At 58.9% G+C, this 18312-nt stretch overlaps 1 protein-coding gene across 4 annotated transcripts in view; it reads right to left on the reverse strand.

Moving 5' to 3' along the window:
* Positions 1-8178: 8178 nt before the first annotated feature.
* The window catches only part of CFDP1 (craniofacial development protein 1), a 67386-nt gene continuing 57252 nt past the window's right edge, over positions 8179-18312 (reverse strand). Inside the window, exons 6-8 of one of the 4 annotated variants that reach the window (XR_012675342.1) lie at positions 14473-14631; positions 13296-13470; positions 8880-8956 (exon numbers count right to left, since the gene is read on the reverse strand). Coding sequence is in view for 2 of the 4 variants with exons in the window: in XM_075160985.1 (XP_075017086.1) it covers positions 8866-8956; positions 14473-14631 (250 nt within the window). In the remaining 2 variants the exon portion in view is untranslated. Of the gene's footprint in view, positions 8957-13295; positions 13471-13491; positions 14104-14472; positions 14632-18312 lie in introns of those variants that run through there. The other 3 variants (XM_075160985.1, XM_075160986.1, XR_012675343.1) reach the window with 3 other exon arrangements.

An 18312-nucleotide genomic window follows, 5' to 3' on the forward strand; every position in this document is an offset into this window, starting at 1 on the left:
GGGCCGGGGGCCACGGCAGCGGCGGTGGGGGGTGCGCCGCGGGGCAGGCGGGGGGCGGCGGGTGTGCAAAGGGTGACGGGGGTGCGACGGGGGTGCAGAGGGTAAACGGTGTGCAACGGGTGTGCAAAGGGCGGGTAAGGGGTGTGCAAAGGGCAGCGGGCGTGTAACGCGTGTGCAAAGGGCGGGTAAGGGGTGTGCAAAGGGCAGCGGGTGTGTAACGGGTGTGCAAAGGGCGGGTAAGGGGTGTGCAAAGGGCAGCGGGCGTGTAACGGGTGTGCAAAGGGCGGGTAAGGGGTGTGCAAAGGGCAGCGGGCGTGCAACGGGTGTGCAAAGGGCGGGTAAGGGGTGTGCAAAGGGCAGCGGGTGTGCAACGGGTGTGCAAAGGGCGGGTAAGGGGTGTGCAAAGGGCAGCGGGCGTGTAACGGGGTAGGCAACGGGTGTGCAAAAGGTAACGGGGGTGCAGCGGGGGCGCAGAGGGTAACGGGGGTGCAACGGGGGTGCAGAGGGTAAATGGTGTGTAACGGGTGTGCAAAGGGCAACGGGTGTGTAACGGGTGTGCAAAGAGCGTGCAGAGGGTAATGGGTGTGCAAAGGGTGTGCAAAGAGTAATGGGGGTGCAACGGGGGTGCAATGGGTGTGCAAAGGGTAATGGGGGTGCAACGGTGTGCAGAGGGTAAACGGTGTGTAATGGGTGTGCAAAGGGCATGTAACAGGTGTGCAATGGGTGTGCAAAGGGCAACGGCTGTGTAACGGATGTGCAGAGGGTGTGCAGAGGGTGTGCAGAGGGTAACGGGTGTGCAACGGGGGTTCAAAGGGGTATGCAAAGGGTAATGGGGGTGCAACGGGGGTGCAGAGGGTAAACGGTGTGTAACGGGTGTGTAAGAGATGTACAAAGGGTGTGGAAAAGGTAAAGGGTGCATAACGGGTGTGCAAAGGGCAATGGGTGTGCAAAAGGAGTGCAAAGGGTAATGGGGGTGCAACGGGGGTGCAATGGGTGTGCAAAGGGCAATGGGTGTGCAAAAGGAGTGCAAAGGGTAATGGAGATGCAACTGGGGTGCAAAGGGTGTGCAGAGGGTAAACGGTGTGTAACGAGTGTGTACTGGGAGTGCAATGGGTGTGTAAAGGGTAACGGGGGTGCAATGGAGGTGCAAAGGGTAATGAGGGTGCAAAAGGTGTGCAGCGGGCACGGCGGGGGAGTACTGGGGTGTATTTGGCGTCTAACAGAGATATCGGGGAGGGGGGTGCCCCAGGGTGTATCGGGGGTAAGCGGGCATCTGATGGGTGTGGAACGGGGGTGCAGTGGGGGTGTTGTAGGTGTGTAACGGGCAGGGGGTGCAACAGGAGTGTTACGGGGGGTAAGGGGCAGGGGGGTGTAATGGGGTGCTATAGGGGTGTAATGGGGCATTACAGGGGTGTAATGGGGGGTTACAGGGGTGTAGCAGGCAGGGGCGTGCGTCACAGGCGTGTAACGGGCTTTGGGACATGCGTGTGTGTGTAACGGGTGTGTGGCAGGGGGAGGTGTCCGTGAAAAGTGTGCGACAGGCGTGCGTGCGACAGGCGTGCAGCGGGTGTGTAACGGGGTGTTCTGGGCAGGTGATGGGTGTGTAATGGGCAGGGGGGTGTAAGGGGGTGTATAAGGGGCAGGTAATGGGTGCAGGTGCAATGGCTGTGCAAGGGGGGTGTGTAAGGGGGTGTATAAGGTGGGGGGGGTGTGCAATGGGGGGGGGCTGCAAGGGCAGCGCACACCAGGGCGGGGGGTGCACACAGCGGGGGTGGCACAGGGTGGGGGGGCAGCGGTGTTGCTCCCCCGCAGCCCCTCGCCTTCCCCAGCTGGCGGAGTGGGGGGGTCCCCGCCTGGGGGTGGCAGCGGAAATGAACCCCTTGGGTTCAAACCCTTCTCTCCTGTTGTTTGTTTTCCCACGGCTGCACGTCCTGCGCCAGCCCGGGTGCTGCTGCAGGGCGGCGGCACGTCATGGCACACCACGGCACACCACGGCACACCACGGCAGCGGGCACGCTGCCCACCCGGCCTGTTCCAACAGCCCGGCCACGTGGCCCGCAGGCGCCCCGACAGCCGGCGAGCCCGGGCTTGACGCCGCTGCACGCTGAGCCGCAGTCTCTGCCCGCAGCTCCGGCGCTGCCGGCATCCGCACGGAGCTGGGAGCAGGCTGGGAGGGCGGCTGCGGAGCTCCCCGCGAGCTGGGAGCTCGTGGGAGGCACGTGTGCGAGTTGCACAGATGCGTGAGCTGCAGGATGTGCAAGCTGCATGGGCATGCACGACCTGCAAGATGTGGTAAGCTGCATGGGCCTGCATGATCTAGCAGACATGCAGGCTGCATGAGCTGCAGGACACGTGTGAGCTGCATGGAGGCAGACGACCTGCGGGACATGCACAAGCTGCAAGGACGTGCATGAGCCGCACAGACGTGCGCGAGCTGCGCTGACATGCTGCTCACTTAGCGAGCGTGGCCCAGCGCAGCGGCGTGCGAGAGCCGGGTGTGCGCAGGCAGCGGGGAGCACGGGGCTGCGCGTGAGCACGGCCAGAGCAGGCAGGATGCGGGGGTGCCCAGCGAGCGTGCGAAGCACGTGCAGGGAGCACGCGAAGGGAGCCCGGGGCCACGTGGCTGCACACGCGAGGGGGCGGCGAGCGAGCCTGCGTGAGAGCCGCGGGGCCGGCGAGCGAGCGGCGCTTGCCGAGGCAGGGCAGGAATGCGCCTCTGCCCGTGCACATGCCTCCCGGCCCGCGTTCCCCCGCCACCGCATTTCCTCTCGCCCGTGCTCGCCCTCGGGGGTTACCTTTGGGCCACGCCGGCACGCGGCAGCGGAGTCGAGGCCAGATTGCAAACACGTGCCTTTCCCCAAAAAGCGGGGCTCGTTCCGCTCCCCGAGAACCACCATCACCATCCCCCGGCACCAGCAGCCTCCCCGCACCATCCCCTGCTCGGAGACAGGTTTCCCGGTGCATCGCTGGCGGACGGGGAAACTGAGGCACAGCCGAGGGTAGGAGATATCTGGCAGCAGAGACTGCGGTCGTGCCCACAAACCGCAGCCACCCTGGCAGGCGCAGCCGGAAGACCGCGGTTTCCTCTTGCTGGTGGCAGCGGTGACAGTGGTGACAGCGCAGGGGCTGAGCCCCGTGGGCATTCCCAGGAGGGGCTCCGAGCTCCCCGGCCCCTCTCCCGCCACCGCAGCCGATCCCACGAGGCCCCGGTGTGTTTGCTTCGGAGACCCTGAGCCCGGCGAGGGCCCGCGCGGCGGCAGCGAGGGTCTCTCCTGGCATCCCCAGGGCGTCCCCAGGTCAACCTGCCACCGCACGGCTTCGGGCGGGCGCCGAGGGGCCGCGAGCTCCCCGCTTTGGTACTTAAAAGCAGCAGGGATTTAATTTTTCCCCCTCCCCGTGGCGATGCTGAGATCAAAGCATCTCCTGTCGATACTCGATCCTGGCCATTTTCGGTGCATCGGAGCCAAAATCGCTGCTCGCATCTGCTCAGCGCCCTGAGCTGGCAACGGCTCCTGCGCCCCCCCTGCTTCCGCAGCCAAGCGCCCGGGGGGCCGCAGGCACCAACAGGTCTCCCTTCGGCTTCTCCCACCTCTAAGAACATGAAATGCCAAGAAGAAGATCAAAAGTGGAGCATTACGGGGGCCCGGCGGCGCTGGGGATGCTCAGAGCCGGGTCGGTGCAGCCGGAGCATCCCCGTGCCGCTGGCGGTGGGGTACAGCGAGGGCCCCACCGGTCCCACACCGTGGCTCTTCACCGGCTCCGGCTCCGGGGGATGCGGGGCTGGGATGGATGCTGCTCGGGATGCAGGTTGCCCCAGCAACGGTTGCTATGGAAAACACTTTGTTGGTGAAATTTCCAGCCGTATTCATGTGTCCGTCATTGTCTTTGGGAGAGTCCCCCCGCGTCCAGCGAGCCAGGCACGGCCGGCTCCGCGCCGGGCAGGCTGCCGCCACGGCTGCGGGGGACTGTCTGTGCCGGGCCTGGCTTTTCCCGGCTTTTCCCGCTGGGTCTTGGCATGGGAGGGTGTCAGAAGACCCCAAATGGGGGGCTCGGGGGAGCAGGGTGGGGAGCAGGTGGGACCGGGGGAGCAGGCTGTGCTGTGCCATGCCATGCCGCGTTAATTGGCTAATTGCCGATTAATGCCCCGTTGGCCCAGCCATGCCCCAACCGTCAGAGGGGATGCGTTTCGGTGAACCCACGCCGGGGCACAGCTCCGGGACAGTGGGACATCCCGGGAAAAGGGGGTGGCACTGGGACACTTGCGGGGCTGGGGCCATCCCCAGCGGAGACCGGCAGCTCCGGACAGGGCTGCCAGCTCCTGCCTGCTCCTGCCCGCAGCACCTGCCCGCGGCCCCGCCAGGTCCGTGCTTCGGAAAGCCGCCTCCCGCCTCCTGGAGCAGCAATAGGATTACACGGGACTGAGTCTCCTAGCAATGAACGGAGAAATAAATCCTGTAAGGCAGGACGGGATTTATTAGACTTCAATATTCTGGAAATAATGAGGACATTTCTCTTGGCTTGTAATATCACAGGACCCAACAGGATCACAACAAGGATTTATCCCCATGCCTTTCCGTGGCGCTGGGTCGGTTTTGAGCTGCGGAGAGGAGACGGCGGGGGAGACCGCTCGCCTTTCCGGAGAGCAGGCTGGCGGGGCACCCCCTCATCTCCAGAAAAGCCGAGGCGGAGCGCGGGCCTCGGGCTGCCCCAACAGTAGCGGCTCTGTTCATCTCCCCATTCATCCCCCGGCGAGGGCTGGCGCTGATCCTCGCCCCCGGCCGGGGCTCGCCGCTGGGAGCGGGAAGGGCTGGCTGTGCCACCGCCGCCGGCTGAACCTCAAACGCCGGTGCCAGCACCCACCACCGGCGCGAGGATGCCCCGGGGTGGGGACCCTCGCTCGGATGGGGTGGGAGACCTGCGAGCCACCCCGTTACTCCCCGTTAGTCCTGAACCCACCGCAGCCAGAAACCCCGCTGCGGTGCCGGACGGGACGTTGCTGCGAGGAAAAGAGGTGGGAGAGGCTGAAAACAGCAGCTTGGAGAAGAGGATGCGGTGCCCTCAGCATCACCTCCCGGGCAGCAGCTCCTCCTGGCCCCGGTCCCCGCGGGGAACTGCTGCCCGGGCTGCGGGGAGATGCCTCCCAGGGCACCTCGGCTGGCCCCGAATCCCATCACGGTCCTTGGGATGGCCCAGCGGGGGCCCTCGGGATGCACCCCCCAGGCAGCCAGCTCTCAACCTCCTCCCACCTCGAGAGCCAGACGTTTATTCCTGCGTCCCTATCACCGAAGCAGTTTTAAATGCACGACGTTACCTCCCCGTCAGCAATTCCCGTGGCCCGGTAACAGCCTCCCCAAACCCCGTCGGACAGCTCAATAAAGGCGAGCCCGCGGGCGCAGGTTGGACGCAGCCGGTTTTGCCGCGGCTCCGGAACGCGGCCGCTGCAGCAGAAGCCCCGACCGTCGGGGCACACGGGCACAATCGCTGCCTTGTTCGGGGCCCAGCTGCACAAGGGGCTCCTTCAGGCAGCCGGGGAAGGGGGAGCTCCTCGGGGCGAGGTGATGCTCAGCCGCGAGGGACTCCTTGCAGGGCCAAAATTATCCCGAGTAAATGCCCTGGGTTGGTCCCGACCCACAGAGGACACGTGAGCTTCCCGGAGAAGACGGCTCAAGGTGGGGACATCTTGAAAGAGGGATCCGCATCTCCTGGGAGCTTTGCTCCCTTCCAGAAAGCTCAGGGCTGGCGGGGATGCCGAGGGCTGGCAGGTACCGGGGCCACCCCCCTTCGTGGGAAGGCGGCCGGGCGATGGAAATAGCAAGCAGAGTGGGGTTTGGGCTTTTTTTTTTTTTTCCTTCCTAAGCAGCCAAGCTGTGTTTTCTGGAGACCTGTAAATCACTCCTCGTGTTCAGGAAAGAGAGGCGAGGAATACATGATCCAACCAAGCAAAAACGCGGGACGCTTGGGAGCACGCGTGGAGGAAGCCAGGAATCAGCCCCAGGCTGGAGGCTGCCTCCCGGCCGTCCCGCCGAGCCCGTCCCAGCTTGCCGGGCCGGGAGCTGGCACCGCAGCCTGGCATCCTCCGAGCCGAGCCGGGCACGCCGTGCTGCCGTGAGCTGGGGAGCCCAGCGGAGAGGGGAGCCGAGGCTCTCGGCCACCGCCATTAAACCGCACTTTTCCAGCAGGTCAAATTGCTTCCAAGATTTCAAAATTTTCCACGTTTGCTCAGCTGAAGGAAAAAAACCCAGCGAAGAGAGGCCGGAGAGCTTTTGGAGCGCAGTGCTGCGCTGGCAGGCAGGATCCCTTACGCCGGGGTCACCGATGTTCCCAATTTACCGGCGTGCCAGTGGAGGCTGCACTGGCCAGATCCCACTAACACACCGTTAGCATGCGTGTAAATCCAAAGCCACCCCCCCGAGCTGTCTGGAGCCCGGTGCTGCTGCAGAGCTCTCTCTGGACACAGCCGGGAGCTCTTTAAGGGTTTTAAGAGCAGGGCTGGGTTTAGTGCCTCTGGCCTTCGGGATCCCCAAAGGTTCCCCTGTTGCATCTCCGCTCAGCTCTTGCTTATCACACAACACACAGAATTATCTTCCATTTCTAGACCCCAAGACGCTGTCGAGCTGCTGGAGCAGAACGAGGCCTAAAAGGCAGCCGCATCGGAGGCCCGACACGGCAGGCAGCACCCAGCAGCAGCCAGGATGCCCTGGCCACAGCGAGGATTTGGGTCGGCAGCCCCCGGGGAGCCAGACGCCGCGGGGACCCAGCCTGCGTGGGGGTGACACGACCCTTCCCCACCCCCGTCCAGCGTGCGAGGACCCAGCACTGCAGTCATGGGGCGATACAGGGCAGAGACGATCCCCAACATCCCCTCCTCTCCTCAGTCCCAGCAGAGCAAAGTACAGCAAAAGGCAAATCATTTCCCCTGCTGCTTGCTCAGCGCTTACGGCTGGCCCAGCCCTCCAGCCCCGCTTGCGGCCGCCCTGGCCGAGCTGCCGCCCGTGCATCTCGCCGTCAGCGAGGATCTGCTGCAAAACGAGCCCGGCGCGCATTGGGGTCCCTGCTGGGAGTGACCCTGCGAGCAGGGCAGGACCCGGCTGGCTCCCCAGCCCAGCACACGGGGAGGAGAGAGGAGGCCAGAGTCCTGCACCACCCAGGCCGGCCAGAGCCTGGCTACCGGAGCCTCACACCGCAGCCCCCTCCGAGGTCCAGCCCGGCAGCCGGGGCTGCTCGCGGCCAGCCAGGAGTCCCGAGCTGAAACCTCCCCGCAACGGTGCCCTGGCCAGGGACTCCGGTTGTTTTTGCAAACAAAAGCAAAGCAGCAACTGGCTTGGAAGTGTTTGGAGATGAAAACATGTCGTCACCCCCGTTTTGTTTCTGTCCAATTTCAGGCTCGTTTAAGCAGGTCCGTAACAGCTGATTCTGTACATAACAGGGCGCCAAAGGCGGCAGCTCCCCCCGAGCACGTGGTGTTTTGTTCTCGTCTATCCCGCAACGCGGCCACAGAGCAAGGGCTGACTCAGCAGCTGACACGTGAGCTGAGACCACGCTCAGAGCCGCGGGCAAGGGGCCAGCGGCAGCATCGCTCACCCCGTTAGCAGGAAGGATGGGGCTTGTGCGGCTTTCGCCCCCGGCACAGCGCCGGCACGGGCTGCCCCACCGAGCGGGCTCCGAGCATCCCGTGGGGAAAGGCCAGTGAGCACCTCTGCTCCGAGGACGTGCACGGGCCAAACATCGGGAGCTGCTGAACGCAGCCAGCCAGAGCCGAAGGGATGGCCGAGATGACGGTGCGTCGCTGGCCTCCAGCTCCGGCCGCTCGCTCCACGCCCAGGCGCCTCGGTCTGCCCTCCCAGGCAGCTTCACTTGCTGAAATGTCCCTGCCTTGGGGGACATTGCCTTGTGGCCAGGCCTTGGGTGGGTTTCCTTACTCCTGCAGCACTGCTACAGGAGGACTACACTGTCCCCATCACTCCTCAATTCTGGATTTAATCCCACCGCCAGCCCCAGGACTGCAGAGGGAAAGCGATCCAAGCACTTGCTCTGACCCTCAGGCTGCTATCAAAGCAGACACCGGTCACCTCCGAGCAGGGGTGTTCACGATCGCAGTCAGACGCTTGTTACTGTATGTGACCCTTAATTTCTTTGTCCTCTGCTTCCCGCACAAACCACGCTGCCAGCACGCAAGAGTGTGGGGATGGAATACTTTATTCAAGTGAACGCTCGGATCCTGGCCCGTCCTGCCTGCTGCAGCTGCTCCCATCTTCTTGACAGCATGAACAAGGAAGGATTTCTTCATCGGCTTGCTTAAAACCCCCCCAGCATCATCAGACCCCACAAACAAGTACAGACAGTTCGGCTTTGTCCGGGCAGGAGCGCAGCACGGAGGGGTAGGGAGTGCTGCGGGGCTGGCAGAGCGGGGAGAAAGGCTCCAGCCCCGAATCCCACAGCTTGTGCACACACAGAAGCCACGAAACCTTCCTGCAGCTCCTCTCTCAGCCAAATACACCAGCCGAGCCTTAACCCAGGCTCCAGCACCCTCCCAGCCTCGGGGGCTCCTCCGGCTGCCAGAAGCACCTGGGGTTGGCAAAAGATGGGTGCCACCATCTCTTCTCCTTGGAAAGCCGCCTGCCAGAACCATGCCGGTCTCTTCTGTCACCTGCTGGACCATTTAACCCTCAAAGTGCCCCCTGCCCACTGACAAATACCCTCCCCAAACTATTACAGTAAAAGGAAAAACCCGTACGTTGAGACATACAGGCTGAGTCTTGGGTAGAGAACGGTTTCCATGCCTGGTGGTCTGGCGGTGGCTGGCAGCCCCCAGCCAGCGCTCGGGCACAGAAGGGAGCAGGATCCCCCACGGCCACCCCCGGCACATCAGGGCTTCATCCTGCTCAGTCTGATGTCGCGTTCGATTTCGAACTGCCTGTGATCCACGCGCTCCAGGAACGCTTTCCTCTCGATGTACCTGCAGGGAGGCAGAGAGGCAGAGGCTGTAAGCAGTGCCCGCAGCAGCCAGCGCTGCCCCCGGCCCGGGGCAAAGCCGACCCAAGAGACGAGCAGGGAGGGAAGGCATCATCTGCCTCCCTTCCTCTCTTTCCATGAGCTGATCGCTGCACTGAATGTCTCCTACAGACACCAAAACTGCTCCTCGGCCTGATGGGTGTCCCCCGGGGGACTCGCGGAGGTCTGGGGCAAAGGGTCCCCGTAGGCTGGAGCCATGGGCTAGCTGCTTCTGGTTCCAGCTCTTTTACAGCTGAGAAATGACCTTCACAAACAACTTGAACGGGCTCAGGGCAGGTCCTCAGCAGGAGAGGCAGCTCTGAGGCTGCCCAGGCGACCCTGCCCACGCAAAGCGTCTCAAACCCAACCACAGCAGCACGACCCACGATACAAGCTGGTAATGGGCACCGGGAGCAGCAGGGACACCAACAGCATCACCCAGCAAGCCTGCAGCAGCTCAGGGATCCAGGCCAGGGGGTTCCCAGCCACAGACCAGCTCCTAACCACCGCCGAGTATTTACTTCTCCCTCTCAGCGAGGCACCTGAGCCCTGCAAGGAAGAAGGCAAGCACGCCTGCGCCTGGAAAAGCACCTTGCCGCTCATTAATGGCATGCAGCTGAATTTTAATGTACTTTGTTGCAAACCCTTGCCACAGATAGCCCGGGGCTGTGCTACTAATTAACCTACAGAGGGAGCGAAATTGCAATTCAAAACAGGAGCTGTAATTGAATCATCACAATTGTTTTGCATTTGTTCCAGGGTGGCACACACTCGGCTGTCATGACAAGGTCGTTACGCTCGGCACCACGAGCCGCCGCATTCGGGCTTCTCTCTGCCGGTCACTGCTTTTCCTGCACCACAGCTGGTGCCTGCTAACCAGAGAAGCCCATTGCTTGAAAGCAAGACCAAAGGCTGGAGGAAAGATGAGCATCGCAGGCTCTGCGGGTTTTCCAGGCTCCCGGGTGGCTGGCAGCGTGCATGAAGGTCCTTGAAGACCCAACTGCGTGGGAAGGTTGAAGCCCCCTCCCACCACCAGCAGCGGTCCCTGGGCTGCGCTGCCTTTGGAGAGGAGGTCTCTGCTTTATGCTACAGCTATTGAACCGGTGCCGAATGTGCTCCCAGGACCAGGGTGCCTTCGCCCTTGCTGCTTGCTGACACTCCTGCCCACCCAGTCACGGGAAATGAATTAATCCAAATTAATTTCAGCCAGTGATTCCCCGCCTCCGCTCTGCCCCCGAGCCGACCAACAGCCCCGTGCGTCCCTGCTGCCACCCCATTCCCATCGCGGCCCGAGCCCGTCTCGCGCTGACACAACTGGGTCAGCTCATCTCCGCCGGCTGCGAGGGGCAGGGACCCAGCATGGCGTAACGCAGACGGCGTGCTGGCCGCGAGGAGGTATTTTTCTGGCCCCCTGCCCCTCGCCGTCAGAGGAGGGCCGTGCGCTGAGGCCCCCTCCCCACGCCGGCTGAGGAAAGAGGGGCAGGGGAGTGTCGCTTCCCTTCATCCCCGCAAGCAGGGAGGCAACCGGCTCCTGGGGCCGGGCTCGGAGAGGCCACGGGAAGGAAGTCGGGGGGGTCACGTTGTGTATCACAGTGTGTCGTATTGCTGGGTGTGTGGTTTTCCCTCCCCCTCCGCTGCTAAACACCAGCCGCAACCACAGCCGGGAAGGCGAGGGACAGGGTTTAGCGCTGTTAACCTGGGAACACCCCGACCGCTTGGGCAGCAACAGCCCAAGCTACTGAACTTGAAGCTCCTTCGGCCCCTCTGCCGCTCCCAACCCCAGCAAAGGGTCAGTGCCTTCCTCCTCCTCCTCCTCCTCCGTGGCTGCCGTGCCTCCCCAGCGGGCAAGGACCAGCTCCTGAGGGATCGATACGGATCATGAACCAGGAATGCGGTCTCACGGCCGCAGCCAGCGGCTCTGCGTGGAGCAGGAACTGCGACGTTACCCCGTGCCGTTGCCCTTGGCCGGCCACAGAAAAGCACCGCAGGGGCCAGAGCAGACCCCGCAAGGCACCACCTGTGCATACACCGGGGTTTATGGGGCAGGCGGCCTGGGAACAAGCCCGGCCGGCTTGTACTGCGTGCACACGGAGGCTGGGGGTGCCGACGGACACAAACAGGGAAGCAGCAGGTCTGCAGGGTTGGTGCAAGCCCCCCTGCCCCACCACACCCCGAACCCTGCGCCTGAGCTGCAGTTCCGTCTCCGGTTCCCAGCCTGCAGCAAGGCGCTGCCAAACGGCAGGGCAAAGTGCACGAGCGCGGCACAAACACCCGTCCTGGGCTTGTCTAAATAACCTTTGCTACCTGAATCAATATTTTCCCCGTAAATTATCAGCCTGTGTGGAAACCGGGCAGCTGTGATCCACAGCAGAGGAAGGTAAAGGGAGAAGAGGCTGTCTCTGCTAACGAGGGCAGCTGCAAACTGCTCTGGGGAGGGTTTCGTTGGTGCTGCCTGTCCCCTGCCAGTCGCCATCAGTCACCCAGTGCACCCGGAGCAGGGCTGCTCCCCCACTGGGCCTGCCCTACAAAGGTGGCCCAATTAAGAGGCCGCTACACATTTCCATTTATAAAGCACATCAGCGAGATCGACAGCAAAGGGGATAGCTGCCTCCGCTCCTTACTTCAGCCCCTCCTGTCAAATCCAGGACAGGCCCTCGGGATCTGACACAACCAGACTGCACAAGCCCGGATCCTGCTGCTGGGGAAATGCAAATCACCATCTGGGGCTGCTGATACGAGGGGCGGAAAATCAGAGGCAAGGGTGGACGCAGCCACGGGGCCGCACGTGTCCCCTCTGCCTCGGGAATCCGGGGGCCACGCTGCAGCAGGCTGATAACTGGCATCAGCAGCAGAAAGATGCTGCGGCCCCGTTGCTCAGCCGGCCACCAGTGTGCTGGCCGAGCACATGTTGCTGCCGGAGAAGGACCGGGGAGGTCCAAGGCGTGAGGAGCTCCGGGCTGTGAACAGCGACTTCTGCAAGGTTACTGCAAAAAAGAGAAATACAGCCTTCCCTTCTGAGCAAAAAGAAATGCCTCCTGCCTTCATCGAGAGACGCATGGACCTTCTCTGTAGTGCGCAGGCAGGCATGGCGTTGGGTAGATGCTTCCAGGAGGGAGTTGTTCCTCTCCTCGTCAAGGAGACGTTTTTAATTACAGAGCAGGACACGCAGGGACCAGAGGTTTCTAATGCACATTGGCACCAGGGATAAAGGCAGCACCCCGCTCCCTCCTGCCTGGGTTGAAGGGTTAACAACCGCTCATTACGATTTTTATCAGAGATGTGTAAATGATTGCCCGCTGAAGGGTGAGCAGAGCCTGCATTATTAAAGAAGAGGCGGCTGCGGAAGGGACAACAGGCTCCTGCAAAACGACCTGAAGCTGTCGGCAGCTGTGTCTGCGTGATCTGCTGCCCGAGCAGGCCGGCTGCTCTGTAACGGTGCAGCGCGCTTCACATCACGGGCGTTTACAGGTGGCCTGTAAGCAGAAATGCAGTGGGCTGCGCGTCCTCCCTTCTCCCTTCCTTCACCTTGAAGGTGGATGTAACTCATGGCGAGCAGATATTTTACATTACATGCCTGACCAGCACAAACAGATTTGTAAGGAGTGTCTAAAGTTATCACGGCATCATGTTTCTTGTTTGTTTAATGACAAAAATCACTTGCCAACAGCCCAGTGGATTTTCTAACCTGGGATGTGAGGGGCAGCAAACCCCAAAGCTGACCAAGCTTACGGATGCTCTTAAAATTGCTGCTCTGCTTTGCTCATCTTTTCAATGTGCTGATCCCTTCTTCAGCCTTCAAGGACTGAAGGACATTAGCGTCTCCGGAAAGGTTTGCCAGGCGCGAAGAGTGAGCTTGTCCTGCTTGTATGGGGTGGGAAAGGAAACAGCACTGGCCAAGAAAGCTTGACGTACTAGGTTTGAACAAGGAAGAGATGCCACAAAACACTCATGCAGGGCAGCCTGGCCTCTTTGGGGTGTGTACAGTCCAGCTGAGAGCGATGGACCCTGATTCCGGCTGATTCCACCGACTGTGGAAAGAAACAGTGTGTGCCAGCAATCGGCAGCAGACGGTCTGGCTTTTAATGGTGATACTACCACCATCAGCCCAGTCCAGAGCAGTGAAAGCCCAAAGCCGTTACCACACTTGGCAGCCACTCGGATGTATGCATAGGGCGAATTCTCACTCCACATCCCGTTAGAACAAACCAGCCAGGTGCCACAGACAGAAACAGGACCCATCCCTGGAGCTGGGTTGTCTCAAAGCAGCCTGCAGCTCCTGATGGGGCTTCATAGGAGAAGCTCACCTTCCTCTTCTTCCTCCATCTCGGAAGGAGCCTGGTACATGGCCTGGCTCTGCCTCCAGGCTCCTGGCACAGGCCATTTCAACGGAGAGCCTGGCGTTCGGGGGCTCTGACCGTAGCGTTCGCCATGCCGCAGACAGCATCGGCGATGATCTGGTGCACGCGTGCTCTGCCACACCTGTATGTGATGTAAATCGCTCACCTCCTTGGATTTCAGGGATCTCGGAGGAATACCTGCCCCCCTCCAGCACTCCTACTGAATTGCTCTACTGGTTCAAGGGCAAGTGTCCAGAAACAGATCAGGGCAGATCTGACAGAGAAGGGGTGCTGTGGAAGGGTGCAAGACCAAACTGAAAAAACCCAGCAGTTATAAAATATCTGTTTGAAATATAAAATCCAATCTGTTGGAATGCAGAAGCTCTGAGTTTTTCCCGCAGAGTAAAAGAACAGCTTACAATAAAAATACATTTTATGAGCTGTCCACTAAGCCGGTTACGTTTTCCCAGGGCTTAGCAAAGCACTTGTAGTGGAAATGCCGCTTCTGATCTTATTATCCTTCCCTGCAGTGCATGTTATTAACTTTCTGTTTTATTTACAGCATCGCCATTTACTTTTACGACACTTCCATTAACTTCATTGGAGTGAACATTGCTTGATGCACACAATCAACGCCCAGTGCTGCCATATCTTTAACGCACCTTGCCAGCTGTTCTGGGTTTGCATACATCTTTATGCAGGAGGAGGGAGGACAGACACAGCTGGAACATGTCATTTGAAGAGCAGAACAAAAAACATACCTCCCAATTTGAGACTTTTTTAAAAAAAGAAAAAAAAAAAGAAAACAGGGCAAAGGCAATTGTGTTTCCTCATGGGAGTGCTGCATTAGACCGGTTCACGCTGCATCTGTGCCAGTAGTAGGAGAGAAGATAAAGCACAGCCAGACTCTACTTTAGCTGGGCTTGAAGAACTCATGAGGTTGTTAACAGAAAGCGATAGGTGCCTGCAGACTTACCTGTCTCCGTGTGATACCTAGAGCAGCTACTGGCTTTATATATCCCTAGGATAAATCCTTAAGAAATCCCATGGCTTTGCTGAAGTCTCTGTAGCAAGCGATGGGGTTCCTACATGTATAGGAAGTGGTGGAAAATGCTGGACTACTACTAGGTAAAGTCCCTCTTACCCGTCTTTCCCTCGGTTATGGATCGCCAGCTCCTCCACAATCCCCTCCTCCTCCTTGAAGTTCTCCCAGTCCAGTTTAGATTTCTCCAGTGTGCTCATCTTCTGCTTTTTGGAGCCAATCTTCCCCAGGAGGCTGCTCATACCGCTTGGCCTCTTCACCCTGACGGAGATAAGGGAGCAAATGTTACTTAAATGCAGGGAGACAGCGTCAGTCAGCAATTAAAAACGGAGCTGAGAAACGTCACGCGTGAGAGTGGTGGCCTTGATGGTGGTGAGCCACCGCCACTAAACAGATGGCCACCAACTTCAGGCAGCCTGCAGGCAGCAAGGTCACGCTTCCTGCAGATCCTGCTCCGCCGTTCCCCTGGAAGCGGCAGAGTTCATTACACACATATCTCAAGTGCTCGCTTTTTGTGAAAGGGCTTTTTCATTTATCTTCTTAAGAGAACAGAAAGCTTTCAGGCCAAAAGAGATCATTAAATCATCTAGTTTGACCCCTTGTATATACCAGGCCAAGCCATTCCACTGATCACCTCTGTGCTAAGCCCAGTTCTTTGTCTTCGGTTTAAAGTGTTGTTTTCTGGAAGGGATCCAGCCTCAGTGCGTCACCAGCGCTGACAACACATCTAGGAATTAACCATTTCGTTGGTATCAACACGCCTGTTTTCAACTCGATTTTGTCTAGCTTTAGGTTCTGGTTGCTGCTGCTTACTCTAAATCTACGAGTACTTTGGTGCCCAGGCGGATCTCATTAGTAACGTACTCGTACACCGTAACGAACTTACCTCTGAATTTTTTTTTTGACAAACAGATGGAGTTCTTTATGCCTCTCGTTGAAATGCATGTTGTCCCAGCCCGTACATCATTTCTAAGGTTTTGTCCCCCTGCTTACATTTCAACAGTCTTTGAAGATGGGGGCACCAGAACCGTGTGTAACCCCCACCCTTCTCCTAGTTGCAAATCTGTTTCTGTCCAAGGATTGCCTAAATCCTGTTAGTTACACCGTCACGCGACACGCTGAGTCCAGTGCACGTGCACTGCGATCCTACACCATCTCCGAGGTCCCTGTTTAGCAGGAAGACCACCTTGGTCTTTCATCTCCTTGTTCTTAGAGGACCGAAATTCCACCCGCGTGGCGGGGCCCCCGAATCTCCCCTTTATGCTGGGAAATGCACACACAGGGACTCGGGTCAGCCGGGTCGCCCTCCGAGGAAGACAATTCTCAGGGCTAGGAACCCGTAAAACAAACTCGTATTAACCCCTTCTTAAACCCCCCCAGGAGAGGGGGGCAAACAGCATCCCATTGAACTCGGTGTTTACACACATTCCTGAGATAACTCCAGGTCTGCTGGGCCCTTGCCTCTGCAAGAAGCCGGAAAGGAAATGATTCTCGTTCCTGAGAGATGGAGGAATTTGGGGAGGGGGGGCCCAAGGAAGGCAGCCAGGTGAGCGTGGCAGACTGCTCTCCATCAACTCTCTCCAAACACATCCTGCCCAGGGGTAGCCGTTCTTGGGAACGCATCCAAAGCTGTCCTTATCGGATCATTAGCGTGGTTTATGCTTCCATAATTTGCAAACCTCTAAAGGAAAATAATTCGGCAGTTTATATGGAATTAAATCAAAGAAACTGACATCTTTGTAAGCCTCGGCCAGAAGATTCTCAACGCAAGAATGACTGGCCATGGTCACTTGGGGTTGGAGCTTCCTGACATAGATATATTTGGGCTACAAACCCTGGATTAAAGGCAACTTGGCAGGCTGCACAGCCACAGGACAAAGCTGCCTGCCCCTCCTCATACTGCCCAGCCAGTGGAGCAGAAATATCCTAGGACCTGGCCCTCTTATTTCTTTCAGTCCCTGCCCACTGCTGGAGAACGTGCCAACAGCCCACACTTTTCACTCTGCGGGGACACAGAGCAAGCTGGATGCTCTTTTATTCACCTTTATCCCTGAACCTCTCATCAAGATGTCTACAGCCCTCACATCACAATCACGCATTAAAACTGTGATCCTCGCTCAGCCTCCGATTCTCCCTTATTTTTCAAGACACGATGGCTCCGAGTACCCTTATCTGCAGGTAGCAGGAAAGTGGTGCAAGGGGGCAAAATGTGCAAAGGTGTTCTCAGCACAAGATAAAAACGGAGAGATTTGGTTCCCACATCTGGCTATCCAAGACTACATGCGAGCCTTGCACAACCACCAAACCCAGTATCAGATGCGTGTTCCAGTTGCAAGGGAGTGGGAGGAGAGGAGCTATGACAAGTAGGAAGGCAAAACCAAACAAAATATTGGGCAAGCATCCCCTCTGGTATTCCCTGCTGAGCAGCCGCCTGGACGGCAGAGCCTGGTGTTCATGCACGGCAGTTCCTTATGCTGCACTGGTTTTAGCACGGGACTTGAAGTAAGGATGCTCTGAGACAGATCTAGATCCAGCTGGCAACGCTCCTCTCCCCCCAGCCTGGCAGGCAGAAGGTGTTTAAATTAACACAAGGTATTCAATAACACATTTCTCTGAATACACTTAACTTTCCAGACTCACTTGTGCTTACAATTCTGCCTACCTTTGAAGTGGGAGAAGCAGGGATGCAGAAATGGAGGGTGTTGTCCCTTGTCCCTACGTGTCTCCTAAATGGTTTTTGGAGCAAAGAATCCCAACGGCGTAAGAGCCATCTCACCTGTCCAAGGGCACTCACAGCTCACCCGCATCTGCCAACCCTTCCGTGGGTGGGAGCCTACAGCCCCTGTGCAGCTGTACTACAGCCCCTGTGCAGCTGTACTACAGCCCCTGTGCAGCTGTACTACTGACTGCGAAAGACACTGCACGCGCCTGGAAAACCCACTTGAAGCCGTTTCAGGATCTCTCCTGGGTGTTAGAGGTACGCCTGCCCCACAGAGCGACAAGCAGGCTCCGCGGCAGGCTCGCACACGCCGAGACTGCTGTCTTTTCGGCTGAACCTCGGGCTGTCAGCTGCCGGTGGGGAAGAGCTGAGTCGGGACAGGGGCCAATCGACCAGGCTGGGCTGCAGCACACGTCCCTGCACAAAACACAGACTGGGACATGCTGACAGGCAACTGCCATCCCCAAACCACAGCGGAGGATATCCATGAGCAAAGGGAACCAAAGACAAGATGGTTCGTGGCCAGAGGTGGAAGCAGAGGCGGTGCTGGCTCCACAGCAGGGAGCAGGGGCTGCAGGCTAGGCAAAGGTCGGTCGTCACACATCTTTTCTGCCATGGGAATTCCTAGCATAAATTAACAACCTCTACACGCACGCATCCATCTGTGACAGTGCTCAAGGCCTCTCCTCTTGGCCACGGATCTCAGGAATATCCTTTAAAAGATACAACTCATCCCATGTTTGAAGCTACAGAGTCTAGGTTATGAACATGGACCTCCATCAAGGGCTTCCAGATAGTCACAAGAACACTTGCAAGTCAACGGTCCCTTCAAGGCAAGGGAACCTAATGAACCAGGGCAGGCTATGTTGCATCCTTGTGTAGATGACTACTCCAAAAATACTGCTAATATCTGGTGTCAGCCCCATGCTGGAGGCAAGCCCTGGGCTGGGTGACCTGGCTCTGCTCCTGCCTGGACAATTCTGTGCTGCTTGCAGCAGGACCAAGCTTGGGTCGGGCAACGAGACGGAGCCAGGCACGGGCTGAAGGACATGTTCGAGTCTGCTGCTGAGTCTTCACTCCACGCTGAGCCTTTCATCACCCTGAATAAATCCAACAGCAAACCTGGGGGTGGGAATTCCTACGCTTGTGCCAAAATGAAGTAAATGAGAGACATTAAAGTCCAATTAAAAACTTGCTTGGCCTTAAATGCCTCATCTGTTTAA

This window comes from Calonectris borealis, chromosome 12, assembly GCF_964195595.1.
Source record: "Calonectris borealis chromosome 12, bCalBor7.hap1.2, whole genome shotgun sequence".
Classification (NCBI taxonomy): Eukaryota; Metazoa; Chordata; class Aves; order Procellariiformes; family Procellariidae; genus Calonectris; species Calonectris borealis.